Genomic DNA, 17,826 nt, shown 5'->3' on the forward strand with positions numbered 1-17,826 from the left:
ACACCGATCTAACCATATGTAACTATATGTTGAGAAAAGGCACATAAATACATCTCATTGATTGTGTCTCTATGTTTTGTGCGTGTGATGTTCGATGACAAGATGGTAACAATGGAAATGTTTGACAGGACGTATTTAGACCGACCATCACTAACCATGTCCCATGCCACCTCATGCAGAAGGTGTGGGAGAGAGGTCTGGACGAACAGCTCACTCCTGACGCCTGGGCTTCTATCTGGAAGAATAAGACTAAAATCTCCAACTCGGTGAGCAGTTCACCCATCTACAATACTTTTATGTCTCAGTTCACCCATCTACAATACTTTTATGTCTCAGTTCACCCATCTACAATACTTTTATGTCTCAGTTCACCCATCTACAATACTTTTATGTCTCAGTTCACCCATCTACAATACTTTTATGTCTCGCAATACAGTACTACTTGAGCCTTTGTGAGCCGTGTATTCATCAACAATCCCTTTTTGGCTTGTTCACAGAATGTACCTCACACACAGAATTCCTTTTGATCAGACATGGCTGAAATGTTTGTGTACAGTATGTCAAATACTTGCTATGATTGATTTAGTTTGCATGGTAATGTGGAACAAATGAAATAGTCCCAATGTCCAAGAAAATGTATTGTTTACAATAAAGATACAGCCTGTTGTCATAGGAACATGCTATAGCAAAGGGACAATTCATTTGGATGTGCTTCCTAACCCCACATGGCCTTTTAGGAACATCACAGATAACAATCTCTCTCTGATGCAAAGGACAAACACTCATTCTGGGACGAATTTGTGTACTATCATTATTATGTCTGTATAAATTTATCTTGCCATCGTTTACGCTTGGGAATGCCAGATTACTAGTCTGGTCCTGCAAAGATAAACCTCAAAGTCTTATAAGAAAACATACTGAGATTCAATACAGAGTCATTCAAACAGAAACTACAAAGAAGAGGAGAGAGAATGGCTTAATGACTTTTAATCTGTAAACATTCTCCATGTCGGAACATGTACGTCTATGAGTCTAATGTTTGTTTAAAAGAAGAAAAAACTTTGACTGATCGTCAACTGATTACCTGTCATTCTTACTTGAAACCTAAACTTTGGTCGTTGGCACAGGGACAACATGTGAACTAGAGTTGGCAGTGTTACCCATTCAGGCAAACTCTGGTACAACTTCCTGGTTTAAAAACTGGTTCTTTCTCTATGGGCCGCCTCTCCCTGGTCCCTCCTACCTATCCTCCCTCAGCCCAAGCCGCCATGCCTCAACCCAGACCTGCCCCTGAAGCTGGAGTCTCTGGTCAACATCACGTCAGGTATCTATGATGAGATCCAGCAGGAGATGAAGAGAGCGAAGGTGTCTCAGGCGCTGTTCGCCAAGGTGGCTGCCAACAAGAGCCAGGTGAGAGGCCTGTTTCACCCATGACCCATGACATTGTCCCTATCCTGCTACAGCTTTCCTAACCTATTGTGCCCAACTCCCAATCCTAATCTATTGTACCCAACTCCCAATCCTAACCTATTGTACCCAACTCCCAATCCCAACCTATTGTACCCAACTCCCAATCCTAACCTATTGTGCCCAACTCCCAATCCTAATCTATTGTGCCCAACTCCCAATCCTAACCTATTGTACCCAACTCCCAATCCTAACCTATTGTGCCCAACTCCCAATCCTAACCTATTGTACCCAACTCCCAATCCTAACCTATTGTGCCCAACTCCCAATCCTAACCTATTGTACCCAACTCCCAATCCTAACCTTAATCGTTAAGGGAATGCAAACATATGTGGCCCCTGTCAGTGCTTAGGGGCAGTTTCTCCTGTCCTCGTGATGTGGGTGGCGGATGGAGCAGGGTTGATAACCCTCTTCCCCAGGCTGTTATATCAGACAGTCAGTGTGTCTCCACAGTAGTAGATAAACAATACCAGACAGATAAGCCAAATACCAACCTGGGGAAGAACTGATTCAGACATATGATACCCCCCCCCCCCCCCCCCCCCCACACACACACACACACACACACACACAGACTCCTTCAACAAACACACAAACTGTTTAGAGCACATGAAGACATGGTGTTGTGGGAATGGATATCTACAGTGAGGACACTGTTTGCGTGCGTGTTTGTGAGAAAATATTACCTGTGTGTTTGTGTGTGTGTGTGTGTATTGATCAAGCTGTGTCTCCCAGGTTCAGGGGTCCGGGGGTGGCTGGGCAGAGTTGGGCTGGGGGTCATGGCTCACTGCACCCATCTGCTGCAGCTGGCCCAGAGAGGAGAGGAGAGAGGGATGCTGAGGGAGAGGAGGATGGGGGATGAGAGGGGGATGCTGAGTGAGAGGGGGATGGGGGATGAGAGGGAGGATGAGAACTGATCAGGTTATTAACACTGCATGCTGGTGGAGGCTGGATGCACACAACAGCTGGTGTCAAAGACTGGCCTAGTCTAGCATAGATAATCAAATCTCCCCCCCCACTCCCCATCCCTTTCTCCCCTCCCTTCCTCCCTCCCTTCTCCTGTCTCTGCTCCCATCTACCCCTCTTAGGGCTGGCTGTGTGAGTTGCTGCGGTGGAAGGAGAACCCTAGCCCAGAGAACCGTACTCTGTGGGAGAATCTGTGTACCATCCGGAGGTTCCTGACCCTGCTCCAGACAGACAGAGACCTGGTGTATGAAGAGGAGTCCAGGCACCACCACAGTGAGAGGCTGCATACTGTACTACACCTGCCCCAAGAACCACAGGTGAGAGAGACCAGCTGATGTAGCATCAGATTTCCCTAACCTGAGTCCTAACCTTAGTGGTATGGTCCGCGCGCATGGACATGGGCTCCGTATGCTCGAGGGTAACATGGCTCCTTATGTCTGATATGTTTGTAATATCATTGCTGCTAAAATCAAATATTATACAAATAAAAAAAACTTACTGCTTATGCTGGATCGAGGGATGGTCATTGCAGACTTGAATGGATAATGGCAAGAATATCACTCTCCTTTAGTTTGATATCAACCTTCTCACATATTGAATGAGTCTTCGGGACTGGCCCCCTACAACCTTTTCACACACACACACACACACACACACACACACACACACACACACACACACACACACACACACACACACACACACACACACACACACACACACACACACACATACACACACACACACACACACACACACACATGTAAGCATGTAGCATCCTACACAGATGTACAGTAGTCAAGCTCTGCTGATTAAATTTACTTTCTCCAGCCAGGGTCATTATTGCACCAAATACACTGAGGATACACATGCAATTATTCATTAAAACTGAAGTCATGCGTGTGCACACTACGGTTTAATATTTTCCCGATATTTTATAAATGTTCCATCCCCAGAATACATCACTTTTCTCCCGGGCAACCCGATATTTCCCGCCAAAACCGGAAGTGTCATTCAAAAGCCTTTCAAAGCATAGAAATAGAACTACAGTAACAGTCAAAAGTTTGGACAAACCAACTCATTCAAGGGTTTTCTCTATTTTTTTCTTCTCTATTTCCTACATTGTAGAATAATAGTGAAGACATCAAACATATGAAATAACACATATGGAATCATATAGCAACCAAATCAAAATATATTTGAGATTTGAGATTCTTCAAAGTAGCCACCCTTGCCTTGATGATAGCTTTGCACGCTCTTGGCATTCTCTCAACCAGCTTCATGAGGTAGTCACCTGGAATGCATTTCATTTAACAGGTGTGCCTTTCTTTCCTTCCTAATGCATTTGAGCTAATCAGTTGTGTTGTGTTAAGACCAAGTCCATATTATGGCAAGAACAGCTCAAATAAGCAAAGAGACATGACAGTCCGTTACTTTAAGACATGTCAGTTTAGTCAGTTATTTAGTCAGTTATGGCGCAAAAACCATCAAGCGCTATGATGAAACTGGCTCTCATGAGGACTGCCACAGGAAAGGAAGACCCAGAGTTACCTCTGCTGCAGGGGATAAGTTCATTAGAGTTACCAGCCTCAGAAACTGCAGCCCAAATAAATGCTTCACAGAGTTCAAGTAACAGACACATCTCAACATCAACTGTTCAGAGGAGACTGTGTGAATCAGGCCTTCATGGTCAAATTGCTGCAAAGAAACCACTACTAAAGGACACCAAAAAGAAGAAGAGACTTGCTTGGGCCAAGAAACACGTGAGCAATGGACATTAGACCAGTGGAAATCTGTCCTTTGGTCTGATGAGTCCAAATGTGCAATTTTTGGTTCCAACCGCTGTGTCTTTGTGAGACACAGAGTAGGTGAACGGATGATCTCCGAATGTGTGGTTCCCACCGTGAAGCATGGAGGTGTGATGGTGGTGGGGTGTTTTGCTGGTGACACTGTCTGTGATTTATTTAGAATTCAAGGCACACTTAACCAGCATGGCTACCACAGCATTCTGCAGCAATATGCCATCCCATCCGGTTTGCGCTTAGTGGGACTATCATTCAACAGGACAATGACCCACACACCTCCAGGCTGTGTAAGGGCTATTTGACCAAGAAGGAGAGTGATGGAGTGCTGCATCAGATGACCTGGCCTCCACAATCACCCGACCTCAACCCAATTGAGATGGTTCGGGTTGAGTTGGACCGCAGAGTGAAGGAAAAGCAGCCAACAAGTGCTCAGCATATGTGGGAACTCCTTCAAGACTGTTGGAAAAGTATTCCAGGTGAAGCTGGTTGAAAGAATGCCAAGAGTGTGCAAAGCTGTCCTCAAGGCAAAGGGTGGCTACTTTGAAGAATGTAGACTATATTTTGTTTTGTTTTTAAACTTTTTTTGGTTACTACATGATACATATATGTGCTATTTCATAGTTTGGATGGCCAGTTTGGATGGTAAAAATAAAGAAAAACCCTTGAATGAGTAGGTGTGTCCAAACTTTTGACTGGTACTGTGTGATATAGGCTACTGCACATTACGCACAATAGAAAAACATAAAAGCCCAAAGATGTAGCCAGCTATATGCTCTCTTGGTTAAATAAATGAAACTAGTTCCAGTAGGCTAATCTTTTTCAGTGTGAACTGTATTACAGTACTGTATTATACTGTATTATATGGACTGGAATTACACACATCATTCAGACCATGATAAATTAGTATTAGTAGGCTGATGCATATATACCTTTCATAATATTTCCCCTAATGTTATTAGCCTACGTCCTTGTTGCTTTATTCCAGTAAAATGAAACAAGTTTTGTTGTCCTTATCTTCATCATTCTAATGACATCCTTGAATAAAATAGGACTAGAATTAGATGCAGTAGGCTTTCACTTTGCTTCATGAAGAATGAATGGTTATGGGTCTGAATAAATAACTGCTATAGCCTGCCGCCATCATGCGTTCGCCCTTCTTTCAAACTACCTGTGTTCTATTGGCTGCTGTATTTAACATTCGGCAAACGAGAGCTTACGACCCTCTTCTAATAGTCTATTGGAATAAGAAATCCAGCAAGCCATTCTAGTCTAACTTTTCCTGCCTGGGACTCCAAGAGCTAAGGAGTGTTTTTCAAGGAGAGAGGCCAGCAGAGCACAGGTTCGTGCGTATTGTGCAAGAGACCGTGGCTATAAGTTAGAAGCTTATTATGCATAACCCATCATGAATTAGATACAGTGCCTTGCGAAAGTATTCGGCCCCCTTGAACTTTGCAACCTTTTGCCACATTTCAGGCTTCAAACATAAACATATAAAACTGTATTTTTTTGTGAAGAATCAACAACAAGTGGGACACAATCATGAAGTGGAACGACATTTATTGGATATTTCAAACTTTTTTAACAAATCAAAAACTGAAAAATTGGGCGTGCAAAATTATTCAGCCCCTTTACTTTCAGTGCAGCAAACTCTCTCCAGAAGTTCAGTGAGGATCTCTGGATGATCCAATGTTGACATAAATGACTAATGATAATAAATACAATCCACCTGTGTGTAATCAAGTCTCCGTATAAATGCACCTGCACTGTGATAGTCTCAGAGGTCCGTTAAAAGCGCAGAGAGCATCATGAAGAACAAGGAACACACCAGGCAGGTCCGAGATACTGTTGTGAAGAAGTTTAATGCCGGATTTGGATACAAAAAGATTTCCCAAGCTTTAAACATCCCAAGGAGCACTGTGCAAGCGATAATATTGAAATGGAAGGAGTATCAGAACACTGCAAATCTACCAAGACCTGGCCGTCCCTCTAAACTTTCAACTCATACAAGGAGAAGACTGATCAGAGATGCAGCCAAGAGGCCCATGATCACTCTGGATGAACTGCAGAGATCTACAGCTGAGGTGGGAGACTCTGTCCATAGGACAACAATCAGTCGTATATTGCACAAATCTGGCCTTTATGGAAGAGTGGCAAGAAGAAAGCCATTTCTTAAAGATCTCCATAAAAAGTGTTGTTTAAAGTTTGCCACAAGCCACCTGGGAGACACACCAAACATGTGGAAGAAGGTGCTCTGGTCAGATGAAACCAAAATTGAACTTTTTGGCAACAATGCAAAACGTTATGTTTGGCGTAAAAGCAACACAGCTGAACACACCATCCCCACTGTCAAACATGGTGGTGGCAGCATCATGGTTTGGGCCTGCTTTTCTTCAGCAGGGACAGGGAAGATGGTTAAAATTGATGGGAAGATGGATGGAGCCAAATACAGGACCATTCTGGAAGAAAACCTGATGGAGTCTGCAAAAGACCTGAGACTGGGACGGAGATTTGTCTTCCAACAAGACAATGATCCAAAACATAAAGCAAAATCTACAATGGAATGGTTCAAAAATAAACATATCCAGGTGTTAGAATGGCCAAGTCAAAGTCCAGACCTGAATCCAATCGAGAATCTGTGGAAAGAACTGAAAACTGCTGTTCACAAATGCTCTCCATCCAACCTCACTGAGCTCGAGCTGTTTCGCAAGGAGGAATGGGAAAAAATGTCAGTCTCTCGATGTGCAAAACTGATAGAGACATACCCCAAGCGACTTACAGCTGTAATCGCAGCAAAAGGTGGCGCTACAAAGTATTAACTTAAGGGGGCTGAATAATTTTGCACGCCCAATTTTTCAGTTTTTGATTTGTTAAAAAAAAAAGTTTGAAATATCCAATAAATGTCGTTCCACTTCATGATTGTGTCCCACTTGTTGTTGATTCTTCACAAAAAAATACAGTTTTATATCTTTATGTTTGAAGCCTGAAATGTGGCAAAAGGTCGCAAAGTTCAAGGGGGCCGAATGCTTTCGCAAGGCACTGTAAATATAAGGCTAATACTGCATTGACTGTATTGCCTGAAAGAGGTATGCTAGGACATCTATATATAGGGCCATATATCAATCTAGAACAGGATTATCTACAGTATTTTGGATGCAATTTCAATGGAATTGATAGAGAGAGAGAGAGACTGCGAGAGAGTGCACACGCATGGATTTATTTAAAGCAACAATATTTTAGTCATAGGCTGTTTTAAAACTCTGCAGCTGCAATAAAATAAAATAATGTTTTCAATAAGAAAATAAGGTGACCCCCGAAGGCCAGATGGAGATGGGTAAATTAGACAGTCAGTCTTTATATTACTGTAGCATAGACTATGCTGCAGCAAATGTAGGCCTACCTGTCACAAGAAAAACATTTACCATGAGATGATAAGTCTACATGCATTGAACTGCGCTCCATAATGAGATGGGCTGTCTGTCCCCACCCTGTCTGTCCCCATGCGGATGAATCATGTGTTTTTGTCCGGGGCTACAAAAGCAATGTGTGCTGTTGGGGCACACGAGAAACGGAGTTGGGAAACACTGAACTAAGTAGACCAGACACAGCTGCTGTTGCATTGGTGTATATGGGAGACACACCAAGTTAAGTAGAACTGACAATTTTTTTTCAAAGCTAAACTGCCGGAGTGAACTATCTTCATTCATCCACTATCTTTGTTAACGGCTCATCATAGAAAGGAAGTGGTTGTTACCACTGTGCCACCATTAACATATTCCTCAGCTAGCTCCTCAAACACACGGACCAGACCAGACCAGAGAGGAGACAAAATATACTCCACAAGTTGTTCATATTAGAGAGGACACAGAAGGAAGGAGGGACTGAGATGGGCCACACCAGGAGGAGAGGAAGTATAATGAAGTGATAGATCGAAGAAGGAGAGTGATACATGATAAGGAAGGATGATCTTGGAGAGGGTGGGACAATTTATGGTTAGGCCAAGGAGGACGAAAGTCTGTCAGACTGTATTTGTTTCGGTGCATGTGTGTCCCTCTCCTGTTTTTGTTGTCCAAGTTGACACAGTCAGGAGAGGAAATCCCCTCCCTAAACCCAGATCAAAATCCATGCAGCACATCTACCCGCCACATACACACACAGACAGACACACACACACACACACGCCACCATGCAAGTCACCACAGCCAGACCACACATGTGTTCCAGCTGCTACTCAACTCAGTCCCTCTCACACATATACTGTACACTAGACACACAACTGTATGTGCTGTTAAATCAAATCAAATCAGATCAATTCAATGTTGGTCTCATACACATATTTAGCAGATGTTATTGCGGGTGAAGTGAAATGCTTGTGTTCCTAGCTCCAACAAAATTGTTAGAAGTGCTTTATGCTATACTGTATGTGCTGTTGGAAGTGCTTTACGCTATACTGTATGTGCTGTTGGAAGTGCTTTATGCTATACTGTATGTGCTGTTGGAAGTGCTTAAAGCTATACTGTATGTGCTGTTGGAAGTGCTTTATGCTATACTGTATGTGCTGTTGGAAGTGCTTTATGCTATACTGTATGTGCTGTTGGAAGTGCTTTACGCTATACTGTATGTGCTGTTGGAAGTGCTTAAAGCTATACTGTATGTGCTGTTAGAAGTGCTTTATGCTATACTGTATGTGCTGTTAGAAGTGATTTATGCTATACTGTATGTGCTGTTGGAAGTGCTTTACGCTATACTGTATGTGCTGTTGGAAGTGCTTTATGCTATACTGTATGTGCTGTTGAAAGTGCTTTATGCTATACTGTATGTGCTGTTGGGGGTGCTTTATGCTATACTGTATGTGCTGTTGGAAGTGCTTTATGCTATACTGTATGTGCTGTTGGAAGTGCTTTATGCTATACTGTATGTGCTGTTGGAGGTGCTTTATGCTATACTGTATGTGCTGTTAGAAGTGCTTTATGCTATACTGTATGTGCTGTTGGAAGTGCTTTATGCTATACTGTATGTGCTGTTGGAAGTGCTTTATGCTATACTGTATGTACTGTTGGAGGTGCTTTATGCTATACTGTATGTGCTGTTGTAAGTGCTTTACGCTATACTGTATGTGCTGTTGGAAGTGCTTAAAGCTATACTGTATGTGCTGTTAGAAGTGCTTTATGCTATACTGTATGTGCTGTTAGAAGTGATTTATGCTATACTGTATGTGCTGTTGGAAGTGCTTTACGCTATACTGTATGTGCTGTTAGAAGTGCTTTATGCTATACTGTATGTGCTGTTGGAAGTGCTTAAAGCTATACTGTATGTGCTGTTGGAAGTGCTTTATGCTATACTGTATGTGCTGTTGGAAGTGCTTTACGCTATACTGTATGTGCTGTTGGAAGTGCTTAAAGCTATACTGTATGTGCTGTTAGAAGTGCTTTATGCTATACTGTATGTGCTGTTAGAAGTGATTTATGCTATACTGTATGTGCTGTTGGAAGTGCTTTACGCTATACTGTATGTGCTGTTGGAAGTGCTTTATGCTATACTGTATGTGCTGTTGAAAGTGCTTTATGCTATACTGTATGTGCTGTTGGGGGTGCTTTATGCTATACTGTATGTGCTGTTGGAAGTGCTTTATGCTATACTGTATGTGCTGTTGGAAGTGCTTTATGCTATACTGTATGTGCTGTTGGAGGTGCTTTATGCTATACTGTATGTGCTGTTAGAAGTGCTTTATGCTATACTGTATGTGCTGTTGGAAGTGCTTTATGCTATACTGTATGTGCTGTTGGAAGTGCTTTATGCTATACTGTATGTACTGTTGGAGGTGCTTTATGCTATACTGTATGTGCTGTTGTAAGTGCTTTACGCTATACTGTATGTGCTGTTGGAAGTGCTTAAAGCTATACTGTATGTGCTGTTAGAAGTGCTTTATGCTATACTGTATGTGCTGTTAGAAGTGATTTATGCTATACTGTATGTGCTGTTGGAAGTGCTTTACGCTATACTGTATGTGCTGTTAGAAGTGCTTTATGCTATACTGTATGTGCTGTTGGAAGTGCTTTATGCTATACTGTATGTGCTGTTGGGGGTGCTTTATGCTATACTATATGTGCTGTTGGAAGTGCTTTATGCTATACTGTATGTGCTGTTAGAAGTGCTTTATGCTATACTGTATGTACTGTTGGAAGTGCTTTATGCTATACTGTATGTGCTGTTGGAAGTGCTTTATGCTATACTGTATGTGCTGTTGGAAGTGCTTTATGCTATACTGTATGTGCTGTTGGAAGTGCTTTTGTATGGTTTTATGTGAACAATCGGCCAACCCGCCGACCCCACACAACCACTGACCGAAACAAAACGACTCATAATGAATTATGAATCAACGACTGCACTTTTTGTATATCTACAGTATCATGTGACAAGTACTGTATGTGTGACTGCGTGTCCATTAGATCCACAGGTGGAATCGTGTGTGTATTGTGTGTGCATGCGTCTGTGTGTGTCCTGTGCTCCCCTACCTACTCAGCCCCTCTCACACCCGTGGGGACAGCATCACATTTCTCCATGACTGACCCTGCCCTGATGACGCTGGGCTGGCTATCTGGCTCTCCTCTCCAGCAGTACAGTATCTGCTGCTCTGTTTATGCCTCCATGTGTTGAGCAGTAAGTGCATCCCTCTGCTAATTTGGCAGGCCCAGCCCTTATGAATAATTTCTCTATTGTTATTGCTAAATGTAATTCTGCTGCGTGCGTGTGGGCAGTGGGTACTGTGGCCTGGACCCCTGTGCTGACTGCACCGTGGATTGAGACCACAAGAGCGCTGGACTAGAAAGCTGGCAACAAGGGAGCTGGCAACAAGCTCCCTTCTTTCTACAGACAGACACAGACTGTTCTCTCTGCTGCCCCTCTCTTTATGTCGTTTCATTCGTAGGCTACACGTGCAAACACTTTTATAAACCTATTGGTTGCTCTGATGGGCTAATTGTCAGTTTGAGCAGCTGAGTTCAGCTCTTAGCTCAGTAAACCACAGCCAACTTAATGGTTTAATTACTGATAAGTGGAATGATTGCCACACACACACTTGAACACGCAAAAAGGTCATATGCCAGCCCACCCTCATACACACATAGAGACAGAAACACTTAGAAACACACAGATATATAGTACTTTCACATGATCTCAGTTACGGTATAAGCACTGTAAACAACTCAGTATTCAAGCCACACACCTATGCAACAAAGACAGGCTCAGTCACACACACACACACACACACACACACACACACACACACACACACACACACACACACACACACACACACACACACACACACACACACACACACACACACACACAGAGTGACTCATTCACTCCCCAGGCCTGGTGACACAGGAGAGAGAAGGAAGAAAAAACACACACCGATTAACAGGAAAGATGAAGTCATGCAGAAAACCAACAGAAACTGTATTTTCCGTCATTACATATTTATCTGTGTGTTAATGGTGTCTCCGGTGGCAACATACTGTCCCAGGCAGCCCCAACACACACACATACACTCCCCACCCCTGGTCTGCCTGTAGCCCCAAGAGAACCGGGCCTCATTAAGGCTTTAGCTGAATATTTCATGTAGTATAATTCTTTCATAGTTCTGCATCTCTGTAATTCGCCTTGATTTGCGTTTAAAAGGAAACTTTTTCTTTAATGCAATGAACTCTGATGTTCCCTGGTCGCAATTGAAAAAAAAAGGGAGAACAGTTTGGATGAATATTGAATTATGCCATGAGAAGAACAACTTCCATCCTCAGTCTACAGTACTTTGTGGATGGAGGGGCGGTAAGGAGGGATGGAGAGATGGAAGAGTGGAGGCTCAGTTGGATGGGTAGAGGGTACAGAAGGATGGAGAAATGGAAGGATTGGAGGGGTAGAGGCTCAATTTAGAGGGGTGAAATGGTTGAGGGGTGATGGGTAGAGGGGACAGAGGGCATGGGGTCAAACAGAGAGGAGGGTTTCCTGGCTTTAGCAGGATTGAGGTTGATTTGGAGTTGGAGTCATATTTGCTTGGCACTGACTCTCTTCATTAGTGTCCCTCTGCATTAGAGAGAGAGAGAGAGAGAGAGAGAGAGAGAGAGAGAGAGAGAGAGAGAGAGAGAGACCGCACTGGATTAAGGAACAACCAGTCAGCCCACTGTGTTTCTGCGTTTGGCTCGGCTCTCTCACGCTGCCAAGGAGCCCAGCCCAGCGACCAGGCCTCTGTGTGTGTGGATCCATCCAAGAGTCGCCATCTGTGAAAGGAGTAGAGAAATGACTATCTGGGGTCTGAGTCTATATGAGTGTGTGTGTATTTGTGAGTGTCTGTTTTGTTCCTGGTTGTGATAAAGGGAAGTTAAGGGGGGGGGGGGGGGGGGGGGGGTAGTGTGCGTACGTGTGTGTGTGTATGTGGTTGTGAGGAGTGTGTGGTCCACATTAGGTCAAAGGGGAGTGCTATTTTCATCCTGTCTTTTCCCTCTTTCCACCGCTGTCACCAGTCCTTCTCATTCCCTCACTTTGTGTGGCTGCTATTTGTTTCACACAGACATAAAAAAAGATAATAAACGTCAGAAAGTGGAAAAAAACACCCAACCTACACTCTTCCTGTAAATCGCAACCCTCAAACAGCCCCCACAAGTGAAATCGGAGCAATTTGATGGTCTGGCCTGCCCTCAATATTATTTAAGTAATACCCTGTTATTATTGAAGAGGGAGAGAGAAAAGCGAATGACTATTATCTTTGTGGGTCCTTTAATTTTAATGCACCACAGATTTATAGCTTAGCATTCCAGAGCAGAGGCACAGTGGCTGGGCGGGGGCCTGGGGCCGTGGTGCCCCACCCTGGTCATAAAGCCAGTGTGACAGCGGGATAGCAACGCGCCACAGAGCTCTGTGATAGCTAGCTGGCTCTCTGACACTCCTCATGCACCAAACAAGACAACAGGACAACAACACTAGTACCTCACTAACTCCCCTGACTCCCTAGGTCTGGCTTTGATCACCTCTCACCTTTACTTATCTCGAGTCTGTCCCACTAACACTCAAACAACTTGATCTCTCCTTTGCCCGACTCTTTGCCCTCTCGTTGCCCGACTCTTTGCCTTCTCTTTGCCCGACTCTTTGCCCTCTCGTTGCCCGACTCTTTGCCCTCTCTTTGCCCTCTCGTTGCCTGACTCTTTGCCCTCTCGTTGCCCGACTCTTTGCCCGACTCTTTTCCCTCTCGTTGCCCGACTCTTTGCCCTCTCGTTGCCCGACTCTTTGCCCTCTCTTTGCCCTCTCGTTGCCCGACTCTTTGCCCGACTCTTTGCCCTCTCGTTGCCCGACTCTTTGCCCTCTCGTTGCCCGACTCTTTGCCCTCTCTTTGCCCTCTCGTTGCCCGACTCTTTTCCCTCTCGTTGCCCGACTCTTTGCCCTCTCGTTGTCCGACTCTTTGCCCTCTCTTTGCCCTCTCGTTGCCCGACTCTTTGCCCGACTCTTTGCCCTCTCGTTGCCCGACTCTTTGCCCTCTCTTTGCCCGACTCTTTTCCCTCTCGTTGCCCGACTCTTTTCCCTCTCGTTGCCCGACTCTTTGCCCTCTCGTTGCCCGACTCTTTGCCCTCTCTTTGCCCTCTCGTTGCCCGACTCTTTGCCCTCTCGTTCTTACTTCTGTCCCTTTGTTTTCTTCTCTCTGTCCTTCTCACTCCTCCTTTCTTCTGCCCTTCTTCTTTCCCCTCCACCCCGCGCTCTTCTTCTTCCCCCAGTCTACCACCTATTCTTTAATGACCCACTTCCTCTAGTGCCCCCTTCTCCCCCAGTGTTGTTAATGATCAGTGTGTGTTTGCGTAACACCAACCAGACAGGAGGCTAGACACATGTCCCTCTCCCCCTCAGCTGTTTATCCTCTGGCTCTGTCTGGTTAAACCGTCATGGTGGTAGAGCTGGCAGAGCAGGTGGTTGGAGTTTTACCACGAGCAAATCTTACATCCAGGTCAGAGGTCAAAGGTCTACGACACAGGTGCTATAGTAGTTAGTCTCTCTGTGATGGTATTTGAGCTATGAAGCTATGTTTGGCTTTAACCTGGGTTCAGCTAATGCATATCGCTGTTGAACTTAGCTCAGGCAATGGGCATTGCTGTTGTTGAACTTGTTAACCTTGTTGAACCTTTTGTTGACCTCTGACCACTGTACAATGCCTATACTGTTGAGTGGTGCGTAGCTTTGATGAGGGGTCACTGAGCCCCACTAATCAGCTGTACCTGCTTTCTCACCAGGCACTGCACAGACAACCCCCACAACCCCTGAAGGACCACTCCCCGATGCGCGAGGACCCCATGCCCCTCCAGCGTAACGATGAAGAGTCCCCGAATGTTGAAAGAGTCAGTTCAGGAGTCGGTGGTGGCGTGGTCATTAAGAAGCCTCGGTCGCGCACTAAGATCTCTCTAGAGGCCCTGGGCATCCTGCAGAGCTTCATCCAGGACGTGGGTCTTTACCCGGACCAAGAGGCCATCCACACTCTGTCAGCCCAGCTGGACCTGCCCAAGCACACCATCATCAAGTTTTTCCAGAACCAGCGCTACCACGTCAAGCATCACGGCCGGCTGAAGGAGCTGGGGGAGGGGGGCGGTGGTGTGGACGTCAGCGAATACAGAGACGAGGAGCTCCTCTCCAGCTCAGAGGACCCTGAGTCCAGCGAAGACGGTCATGAGGAGATGTACCCCACTACAGAGAGGGAAAGAAGGGGAAGCAACCCAGCAGGGTCAGCCCCTGCCCTGGCACCAGCCCAGCCTTCAGGGACCAGCATGGGGGCCATGGAGGAGGGCAAGGACAAGGGGCATTCTCATGGTCTGAGTGGGGGCCGAGCCAGCTCCCTGCCCCCTGGTAGCTCCTCATCCAGCCCCAGAGAGCAGGCTGACTTCCAGAGATAGAGACCCAGAGACCAGAGGAGATGCAGAAAGAGAGCGAGATCCAGACAGACAGACAGACAGACAGACAGACAGACAGACAGACAGACAGACAGACAGACAGACAGACAGACAGACAGACAGACAGACAGACAGACAGACAGACAGACAGACAGACAGACAGACAGACAGACAGACAGACTGACAGACAGACAGACTGACAGACAGGAAGAGAACAGGAACTAAAGACTGGTAGAGGGGAAGAAGGGCATCGATGAGACAATGACACACTGATACATGCACGCACACACACACACACACACACACACACACACACACACACACACACACACACACACACACACACACACACACACACACACATATGTACATACACAGAAATGCAGACATATGGGGTCCAACGGAGGCTTCATCAAAGAGTGATTTAAGTGAAAATACAATATGTTACCTCAGCAACATGAAGCAGGGAAATGCCATGACACAGCTGTCATGTGTTACAGTTAGAATAGCCTGTTCAGTAATGTTGAGCCACTAGACAGAGAGAAAAACAAACATACACACACATCCCACCCCTGGCCACAACAGGAACTTGCCACATCAACACCACTTTTGAATTGAGCCAATTCCAAAACTCAGCTTCACCCAAGAGGGTGGGCTCTCATCTGCTCTGTCCAATGACTGCTCTCTCTAATGTTTCAACCACACCCACATAGAGAACACTTGTCCTTATTTCGATGTTGGGTCTTGGGTCAGGCCCCTAACTGACACTCATAGACTGAATACTGGGGGCCTGCTCAGACCTCTACTATCCCATGGTCCCTTGGTTCCATATGCAGACTCCAGATGTACAGCTCATCACTAGCTGGCTAAGGAGTTTTTAGGGCGGCTGTGGCTTTCCATCACCTCCTCCCCCTCTCCACCCCTCCATGACAGGACTCCTCTAGTCTTTGGTCTTTGACAGTGGTGGCAGGTTGTGTGGGTGGGTGGCTGCATGGCAGGTGGGTTTTGGGTGGAGGTAAGAACCAATGATAAACAAATATGGTTTGTCAAAGTCCACAATTGAGCTTTATGGTCTTTTTAAAGTTGGAATCGCCACTCCCAACCAACCCACTCCTGTCGCCATCCCTCAATGGAGCAACCACACCCTACCTAACTCCCTACATCAAATATGGATTATTCTCATCTCTCCAGCACTTATCCCACACTAACAACGTTTGTATGTCCACCACAGTCTCTCCCTATCTCCTCCAGTCATGCCTCAGCCCAGTCTCCCCCTCTTTACTCCTTTGTGGGTACTGTGGTTTACAAGGACACTAGTAGGTAAACCTATCGTGGTTTATGCGGACATAAGAGAGACAGAGGACAGCCTTGTGAGGACATGAAGACCCAGCGGTGTGAAAGGACACTCAAGGCTACAGTTACTCTGGACTGTACCCCTGCCTACCCTCCCTCGACCTATGTGGAGAGAAACAGGGAGGGACACAACAGAACGGAGATTCAGCAACCAAACAATCAGTCACTTTATGTGCGGTAGCCCACCACTTCACTCTTCCTCTCTCGTTCCCCATCCCTCGTCCCTTCCCTCTTTCTCTCTCTCTATAATTGGTGCCTACAGTGTGCCGTTCCACCACACCTACCCGCACTTAACTCCTCCACCCTATTTATTGCTATCTTTATCCATGATTATTATTATCATTATTGTTATTATTGTTGTTATTACGGTTGTTATTGCTGTCATCGCTGTTTATTTTTGGTTCTATTTTCATGGCTTTAATATTGGCTTTGCGAGCACTGTGGTTGTTTTGGTAACGAGAGACGTTTTTGAGACATGAGAAACACACACTGCCAAAAGAAGAAAGTGTCCTGTTATGTAAAAACTTCGATGAATTGTTCCAAAGAAAGAAAGACTTGGGCAGAAACGGGAGTCAAATCCAAAAATGAAACGAAACAACGAATAAACTGTGCTTTTGCTGCAGATGGTGACAATCTAACTTCTTTGAGCTATTGGAAAACATGGCAGGCTTGTTTGTTAAACCCATATCTGAATGTGGGTACTTGTGTCAAAGTATGCTTCCCAAAAGACACCCTATTCCCAATGTACATGAAGTGCACTACTTTTGACCAGACCCTGGAAAAACGTAGTGCACTATATGGAGAATAGGGTGCCATGTGGGACACAGTCAAAGTTACAGAGGAACCATGAGGTATCTGGCTGTCTAGGCAGCTGCTACTAAGATGACATGCCTTGTACTCTTATCAATCATCAATACATTGTGTTTTATCTCTATGATTCTGTCAATCTTTAATTTTCAGCGTTAAATCATGTGTCTGCATATCCAATGTCATGTCATACAGTGAGAGCCACCCCATAGACACAGTCACATCCAGATAGTGGTTAACAACAGCAATCCCTTCCCAGTCATGTGGAGCGCTTCAAACTCAACTTCATACTCAACTCAAACACACACACACACACACACACACACACACACACACACACACACACACGCACACACGCACACACACACGCTTACACCTCCAACACACACACACGCACACGCACACACACACACACACACACACACACACACACACACCTCCCCCCACACACGCACACACACACACACACACACACCACACACACACATACACACTCACCCCCCCTT

At 45.3% G+C, this 17,826-nt stretch overlaps 1 protein-coding gene across 7 annotated transcripts in view; it reads left to right on the forward strand.

Annotated features, from left to right (window-relative positions):
* LOC110504295 (DNA-binding protein SATB2) overlaps positions 1-17,447 on the forward strand; it is a 68,585-nt gene extending 51,138 nt beyond the window's left edge. For 2 of the 7 annotated variants that reach the window (XM_090229977.1, XM_036974640.2), the window contains exons 11-14: positions 180-266; positions 1,258-1,410; positions 2,556-2,750; positions 14,510-17,447. In XM_090229977.1, coding sequence (XP_090086103.1) covers positions 180-266; positions 1,258-1,410; positions 2,556-2,750; positions 14,510-15,163 — 1,089 coding nt within the window. In that variant the 3' untranslated portion in view covers positions 15,164-17,447. Of the gene's footprint in view, positions 1-128; positions 267-1,257; positions 1,411-2,555; positions 2,751-14,488 lie in introns of all 7 variants that reach the window. The other 5 variants (XM_036974636.2, XM_036974637.2, XM_036974639.2 and 2 more) reach the window with 4 other exon arrangements.
* Positions 17,448-17,826: the final 379 nt, after the last annotated feature.

Source organism: Oncorhynchus mykiss, chromosome 3 (genome assembly GCF_057628025.1).
Source record: "Oncorhynchus mykiss isolate SJ-2025 chromosome 3, ASM5762802v1, whole genome shotgun sequence".
In the NCBI taxonomy this organism is placed as follows: Eukaryota; Metazoa; Chordata; class Actinopteri; order Salmoniformes; family Salmonidae; genus Oncorhynchus; species Oncorhynchus mykiss.